Consider the following 8,360-nt stretch of genomic DNA (forward strand, 5'->3'; position numbering starts at 1 on the left):
TTTCTGTATGTACTTGAAGCGGAGTCTCTAGCTGCTAAAACAGTCTGGCTCTCCTGAGAATAAGCCCCACTTTCCTTCAAGCCAAATGTTTTGTGGGCATGTTGTCTCGGTGCATGACCTACAGGCTAGGTGCCCAGTGTGGGGCTCAGACCCCTCACTTCCTGAGAAGAACATCTGCAGTGGTGATTATCCTAACGTTTGTGCATTGCCCACCCAGGGTACAGCTCTGGATTATACCATGAGTCTGCCCAGCTTACCTATCCTGGTGTGGTTGTCTTTCCATACTATATATATATATATATATATATATATATATATATGTAAGTGTGTGTGTGTCTATGAATATATAATTCTATATATATTAAATTCTCTCTATATTTTTATATATAAAATTATATTATTTTCATCACAGACTACTACTGAATCTTCAGTGTCATACTGTTCCTCAAGAACACCAATGAGCTCCTAATGGTGGGTTGATCACACTATCACACTTCCATTCTTGAAGGAGGAGAGGTCTATCTTTGCTGAAATAGATAGGTACACATTCTAGATGTGGGTTTCACTTTCCTGCTTGCAATGCCTTTTCTGGTGCCACTATTTGAGGGTTCACAGAATGCAGGACTGAGTGACACAGAATATTTCACGAAACCATCCAGGACCAAGAAGCCCTCTAATAGCATGCCAGAGGCTTAGAGGGCAAGTGGCCATGAGATCGAAAGTCGCTATCCCAGCCCCCACCTTCCAGAAGCTTCTGGTCTTCTGGAGCAGTGGGATGACCTCTACAAACCACACGTGATATACACACTGGGATATGAGAGCCAGTGGTACTGGGGTGTCACCCTCCAGGGACCAGACACGCTCCATATCTGTCATCTTTAGTTCCCCCACGAAGTAAGATACATGATCCTTGAACTAGGGGGTAGAGTGACCTCATTGATCACCACTCCCACTGATCCATGACCCTACCTACCATCACGCACTGACCCTCAGGGAACTTGTACTTCCGGTCTCCCAAGAGTAGGTTCTATACTTCCACAGCAGGACTGTCCACATTAGCCACGTCTAGCTATTTACCTTTGACTTCATATTACGTTAAGGTAGAAGGCCAGGCCCTGGGACACACTAAGCACATTTGAGTTCACAATTCCCAGGCTCATGTGGCTACTGGTTAAGTCCTATTGACGGTGGTGACACATGACAGGCTGTTCCCAAAGCAAGAAATTTCCCCCAGGAGACACGATAGCAGTCCTACTGACCTATGAGCCATGGTTCCAACCTGGGCACTTTGGGCTCCTCCTGCTAGGGGACCAGCACACACAGAGAACTGTCCCCAACCTGGCAGGCAGAGATGACCTTGATCCTAAGGAGTGTGCGGGCTACCCTGGCACAGGAGGAACAGCGAGGAAACATCTCTAACAGCCAGGTGATGTGTCTTGGGTTCCTGCCTCATTTCAGTGGTGAATTGACAAGTCCAAGAGCAAGGGTCTGAGAAGGGCATCGGGCCCATTGCTTCAGAACCCTGAGGGACAAAGTCTGTATTACCTCACCAGGGAAGGCACTGGAAATGGCTGAGGTCCTGGCTGAGAGAACAGGGGATTTAGAACGGATCTCGGGCAAGAGAGAGTGACCATCATTTGTGGTGCAGCCGCTGCTGCAACTGTGAGGGCCCAGCATTTGTTCAGTCTTTCTCTCTGAGCTTCTTCAGGAGAGGAGACCAAGCAGAATCTTCAAAGAACTGTCCTCAGACGAGGTGAACTCTCCAGATGAAGGGAGTGTATGTCAGTGCTGGGAGGGGTGGATTACAGTGGATGCCGTGGTACCACCCAGATCTCCTCCTTGTGACTAGCCCACTCATTTGCCCAGGGCCACCGGTATTGGTAGATGAGGACTGAGAGCAAAAGTCTTCTCCAGAATTGCCCTCCACTGAAGGGAACTGCCTCCCTGAGGGCAGCATGTTGTGAGAGACTTCATGGGATCAATTTGAGGAGGATACAGTGGCCTGACCCCCTCACCTTGATTATGTTGATCTCTGCAAGGTCTCTCCTTTTGATGTCTGCTTCCTGAAAATGACTATGATCTCCGTGCTCTGAAATGGCACCAGAAGTGAACAACAGAATGAAATGCAAGGTAGACACAGAGACTTAGCCTTTGGAAGTTGAAATCATGGGCAGGGGTGATCCCTGTGCCCTGTCAGAAATTCCAGGAGTACGACCCCCAAGTATTTGTGTTGGACTGTCACAAAGCCATATCTCAAGGCTTCTGTGCCCTGATGGTTATTTTGTCAAGTCAGATCATCTTCTTGACCCAGTGAATAAACAGAACAGAACTAGTAAGCATTTACCACTACTATTATGATGAAAGTAGAGGAGTATGGATGGATGGGCTGCAAGTTAGACATTTTCGACTGGCTTCCTGTTTGCATTTCATGGGGCACAAAGATGTAGGCTTCAGGTTGGATACCTACAAATGTTAGTATTCCCTGTGACAAGGGATAGGTTGGCTACAGTTAAGGCACTTACAGTCAGCCTCCTATTTGCTCTCTGAAATGAATGAAACAGTAGAAACAGCATAAATAACCAGTGTTTGTCTCTTATAAATACCTAAAGGTAACAGTCATGAAAGGACAAAGAGGGGCAAAACTCTGTTTGAGTAAAGGATAAAGGGATCTCCACTCCCCCATCTTTTGGGACAAAGGAGACATGCGACATGTGAAAAAAGGCTTCTTGTGGGTCAAAAGTCAAGGGATACTCTTATGGTAAGAGAAATTGGACAATCAGGGCAAAAAATTGCTTTCCTCTATGGTAGACAGACTAGCCCCCCAAAGATATCCATGGGCTAACCCTTGGAGCCTGTGAACATAGTGGTTTCTAGAACCTGAAAGCAGTCTCTGGCTGACCCCTACAATCACAAGGAACTGAATTTTACCAACAACCTACATAAGTGTGAAAGTTGATTCTTCTCAAAACCTCCTGATAAGAACCCAGCAGGCCCAAGATCTTGATTTCAGCCTTATGAGACCTAAACAGCCCAGTCAACCCTGACTTCTGACCTAGAGAACTGTGAGATAATAATCTGGAAAGCTGCTAAATTTGTTGCGATTTGTTAAGTCATAAATAGAAAACTAGTAACACCCTCCCTCCAAAATTACTATTTCATTTTGAAAAACATTTTCCATGAAGCACCTAGAAATGAGGGAACTCTGGGTTCTTAGAGGTTATTGGATTTGCTCTGTTGCATAGAGCTTATTTGCAAATACTATAATTTTGATTAAATGAATTGTCTTTCCAATCTCCCAAGTGAACAAAGTTTAGTTTTGTGGCATTCTTGGTCTCACAAATCTTTTAGTGGCTTTGAATCACGTCTCAGGCTCTTCTCTTCCACAGTTAAGAGTGGGGAAGCACAGTGAGGAGAACAGCACAGGAAGCATCTTTTCTCCGGTTATAATCACCTGCCAGGACTCTTAATCCACCTTCTTAGCCACAGAGACACAGCTCCTTAACTATTAACTGAAGGATCCCCAATCCCACCTAGACTCCAGCCAAGCTAGCTCCACTGACAGGAAAATCCAAGGACAGCTGAAACCATCATTTAGGATTCACCATCGTATCAACTTTGCTAATGGTCCCTGACCCTGCACACTAAAAAAAAAAAAAAAAAAAAAAAAAAGTCAAGGGATAATGCCAGACCATAATGAGACTTGCTCTTCCCAGAAACCTTCACTTCAAGATCCATCTTGGCTGAGGGGTGTGTGTATGAATGCAGGGGAGTATCCCAAGATAGGTCAGGTGTGGAAAAAGAAACCAGATAATTGGCCTGAAGGAAGACAAAAATCCAGAAGGACTGCCTTATATAAATGACTTTTCTGACTCTTGACTGTGCTCCTGTTCACCAGCTGTGACATCCACACTCTTTCTCTCCAAGACTGGATCTCTGCCTTGCTTCTATCTCAACTAACAAACCATTTCTTTATGTGCTCTCCCACTTGCTGGGCTCTGTCTTTAATAATATTGTACCCACATTTACAATTTCTGTCTCTGTCATTAATGAATTTTTCACTGGAGGCAATGATCCATGTAAAAAATAGCTTTCAGGCTCTAGCCTTTGCTAGTATGGTGGCTAGGATTCCTGGCTCTCATCCAGGCTACTCAGGTTTAATTCCTGGGCAGGGGATTTAAATCTCACTTCACACAACCGCTCACTGCTGCCTCATGACATCAGTGCCACTGGAAGGAGCCCAGGTCCTCACCTTGGCCCTGAATGGACAGGCCTGGACAGAGCTTCCATCAGTCAGTCAGGCAGGAGATTTTTCTGCTTCTTGGGAGCTCAGTCCCATGGATGTGGCACCACCTGCATCCAGAATATCTTTCCACTCCACCCCAGATATCAGGACAAATGGAATGATTTTTTCCCAAACAACATGCTACTGTTATTTATAGGAAACATTATTTTTTCTGTCTTTCTATTTAAATTGGTGCATTGATCATGTAATTTATTACCAAACTGTTGTAGGTTTGCCTAGGATCCCATGTTCCCTGCAGGCAGCTTCCAGGAAGCAGAAGGAGAAGAGATGTGAACAAGGACCTGGAGTCTCTCCCCTGCCCTGAAATGTACTCGGTGCTCAACAGACAGCAGCCGGTAGGAATAGCTTGTGATGAAGACAATTCCCTTCGTGTGTTGAGGAGTTTCTGAGAAAGCCAGATGACCATTGAATCTCCAACTGTTTCTAGTCACTACTCTGTATTGGCACTTTCAAATGCAAGATCTGATTTAGTTTCCAAGGCTCTTGTGAATGTCAGGGATGGGTCCCCCGACTCCCTCCAGTGTTCTTTCTGCCCTTCCCTCTGCAGTGATGCCAGTGCTCCACAGTCTCAGTGGGCTGAGGATGTGCCCCTTCTTCCTGATGCCATTACACAGTCTCCCCCTGGGAGTCCCGGCTGCCTCCACACAATGGAACTTGCCTGAGCACCTGCACAGGTGCCCGTAGGCTCCCAGACAGCCATGGCCTTCATGAGGGGGAGGCATCAGAAAAGCGACACTGAGGGGACAAGGACAGTGGGAGTTTTCTTGATAACATCCAGCTAGGATATGCACAATGCACCACCCTTCAACTCCAAGGAGGGTTCTGAGGTGTGTGAATTCAAATTCAGTACAGATTTTGCCACTGTGGTTTCCATAACCCTTCCTCATCTATGGCTTTAGGGTCTGCCCACCTAGAAAAGCTAATCCATTAGTTTAAGTACACAGCCACCAGTTTCAAAAAAGACAGTCCATTAAAATCCTACCAAGAGTTTGGGGGTGCTTACCAATATTTCTTCAACTGTATTCTCCAAGATTTGAGTAGATTGTGCAGCAAATCAAAGTCCACTCACCCCTCCCCATTTTGAAAACATTTGGTGTACTTAGATCAAGCAGCATAAACAAGTGTCTAACTGTTCCTGACCATAGTATAACTTCCCTTCCTGCCCCAAGAAATTTATCTAGGACAGAGGAGGATCTTCTAATGTGTATGTCCCATTTCAGATATTCTTCTCACCCATAAGATACTGTGTATAGCTCTGGCTGCTGCCACCACCCAGGTTCATTACCATCACCTCTCACAGAATGAACCCAGCTTCCCAAAGTCCCAAAACACCCTGGCTCAGGCACAACACTCGAGTGCTCCTCCTGGACCCTCACTGCCCTTTCCCAGTTACCTTGTTCTGTGAAACTAGGTGACATCTCTCTACCTTCTTCATGTGACTGCAGCTCTTAAATCATTGCTCTAGGTGTTGGGGAGTCCTGCTTTTCCTAGTGTCCCAACAGCTAACACAGGGCCTTCCACAGAGCACAGGCTCCATGAAGGTCTATGGAATAAAAGAGCCAGAGCAGGGCACTTATTAAGTCAGATCAGGTGTTTTGTACTTTCTTAAATAATAACTTGAAAAAATCCAATTGAACAGACGTAGTTTAGCTGTATGAAATGACATACAAGGAACAAAGAGGAACTTACCTCAAATATATTTAATTTCTCAATTCTTACTAAGTAATATCATATTTCCAAAAGAGTTATATTCCCATTCCATGGAATCTTGCCCAGGGTTACAAAATAAAATCAAAGAGTTCACAATCACTTTTACAAAACAGCAAACTTTTTTTCTTGAACTGGGTGAGCACAAACACACTGTGATCAACGTTATTGACATAGTTAGACACTGAAGCTTATTAAGCCTTCTATTAAAACAAACAACATTTGAAAAATTCCTAAAGGAAACAGAAGTGAATCTCCATGTCATTGTAAAGAACATGATCCCAAAGATGCAGCACAGCATTTCCCCCAACTGGCCCAGGCCCTCACGACAGGGAAGGCAGAAGGAAGGATCAGCCTCCCTTCCTTCCTCCAGGACAAGCTGCTGGATGTGGGTCTGGCTGCTGCTCTGGCTCAGGGCCCCTCTTCCTCCTCCCTCACACCTCTGCACACTGGGATGGGAAGAATCCGGGACCCCTTCCATGGACCCTGTGCAGATAGTCCTTGACTTGCTGCTTGCTGGTCTCTGCATAGGCCCTGGTACCCCACAGGAACTCATAGTGAGCAGGGTGGCTGTGAGGCACCTGACAGTACTGCAGGTACCCCGCCTGCACCCATATTTGGGTCAGCAGCTCCGTGGGCTCCCCATAGACGTAGTGCTGCATCCCAGCAAATGCCCCCATTCTGCTGAGTTCTCCCCAGACTTTCTCCTCACAGACCCGGTCCCCTGCTAGGAGAATCAGGGTCAGGGCGGAAACCAGTAAGCCAGCCTTTGGCATACTCTGCCCATCCCTCTGCATGTCATTGAGCATGAGGCGGCCCAGGGTGGGGATCATGACATAGATGTGCTCTCTATGATCCACCTCTTCCATATCCAGGCCAAAGACCAACTGCAGGCACTGTGTGGCTTTATGAAAGACCACAGGGAAGTGGGCCTGGTTATACCTGAGGACTGTATTCAGCATTTCAGCCTGGAAAATTGGCTCCTTGATGCCATACTTGAGGAACACAATCTCGACTAGATCAGCCACCATCACATTCAGAGTCTGCTTGAGAAAGATCTCTGCATCCATGGTAGCAGAGGAAGATGAGATTGGAGGGGAGGTGGCCAGAGGGGTTGAGGCATCCTCCGCCTCCACCCCCAGGAGCTGCACCTCCACTGGGCCCTGGGCCTGGATTTGGCCCTGAAGGTGTTCCTCAGGAGTGCAAAACTCATTCATCGGGACCACAGGCATAACGGATGGGGTCTTGTGCCCAGTGGGAGTGTGGCATGGGGGAAATGGAGACCAGTGACCTGGGAAAGAGACAGTGTAAATGGTCCTAGTTGTGAAACACTCCATGGGTGGCTCTGACTGAAGCCACCTTACTGGTCTTCCTTGAGGGCTGCTCTTGGGCATTACAGGGGTGCTCCCCCTTGGTAGTCAGTCCCATGTCATCTGAGGAAGAGACGCGTTGGCCCAGGGTACAGCCAGTACAGCCCAAGGTTCTGGGGCTGACAAGGTGGGGGGATTAAAGCATTTTGAGATCCCTTCTGTTCTGGGATGGGGAGCTCCTGTGCACAATCAGGGCACCCACCTCACCTTGTCTCCCAGCACTGCCTGGACGTCCTCTGCTCCCTGACCTCAGGACATGGGCCTCAGACCTCCGCGTTTGCCTCCTGTTTCCTGGAGCCCCTGTGAGACAAATGGAGGGGGCACCTCGGGGGTAGACTGTGGCACAGACCTAGACCTTCTGTGCTGGTAGGAGGGGTTGACTCTGTGAGGTCCCCACAGATCTGGGGTGGGTAGTCCCATTGGGGCTCACGTGTAGTGCTCACTTTTCCACCAGCACGTCCTGGACCTTCCCCTTTGGAGACCTGCAGGGAAATTCAGAACAAGACCCAAATCTGGACAGAAAGTGCTGAGGGGCCCCACATGTGGCCACACCTGCCTAGGGCATCCCGCAGGTCCTAGGCTGGGGAGATGCTCGGTCCTCACCTCTCCTCACGTCCTACTTGGCCTCCAAGCACTGAACACAGGGGCGGGCATCTGCTCAGTCCTTCCTTGGGATCCAGGGAGTCCACCCTCTGCAGAACTGAAGCCTCCGCCCTCCACCCAAACACCTCATCCTAAGGCCCCTAAGACAGAGGTGAATAAACTGCTCACCCTACTCTGGAGCCTCCATGATCCCCCACAAGAGCAAGGATCCCTCCCTGCCTTGGAGTCTAACACCCTCAGTCTTTCCTCGCGTGGAGCCTAGATTCCAGGCGGGACCCACGATTGTCCCGTCCGCCATGTTGAAACCCCGCCACCTTCACCAGGTCCCCAGGCTCTCTGAGATCCAGATGTCAGGAAATCTTGCTCATGGTTGTCCT

At 48.0% G+C, this 8,360-nt stretch overlaps 1 protein-coding gene across 1 annotated transcript; it reads right to left on the reverse strand.

Moving 5' to 3' along the window:
• Positions 1-6,444: 6,444 nt before the first annotated feature.
• Positions 6,445-7,242, reverse strand: LOC136154587 (melanoma-associated antigen 10-like). The gene has a single exon (XM_065916808.1). It carries the CDS (start codon positions 7,240-7,242, stop codon positions 6,445-6,447), a length of 798 nt encoding a protein of 265 aa, XP_065772880.1.
• Positions 7,243-8,360: the final 1,118 nt, after the last annotated feature.

The sequence above is a fragment of the Muntiacus reevesi genome, chromosome X (assembly GCF_963930625.1).
Source record: "Muntiacus reevesi chromosome X, mMunRee1.1, whole genome shotgun sequence".
Classification (NCBI taxonomy): domain Eukaryota; kingdom Metazoa; phylum Chordata; class Mammalia; order Artiodactyla; family Cervidae; genus Muntiacus; species Muntiacus reevesi.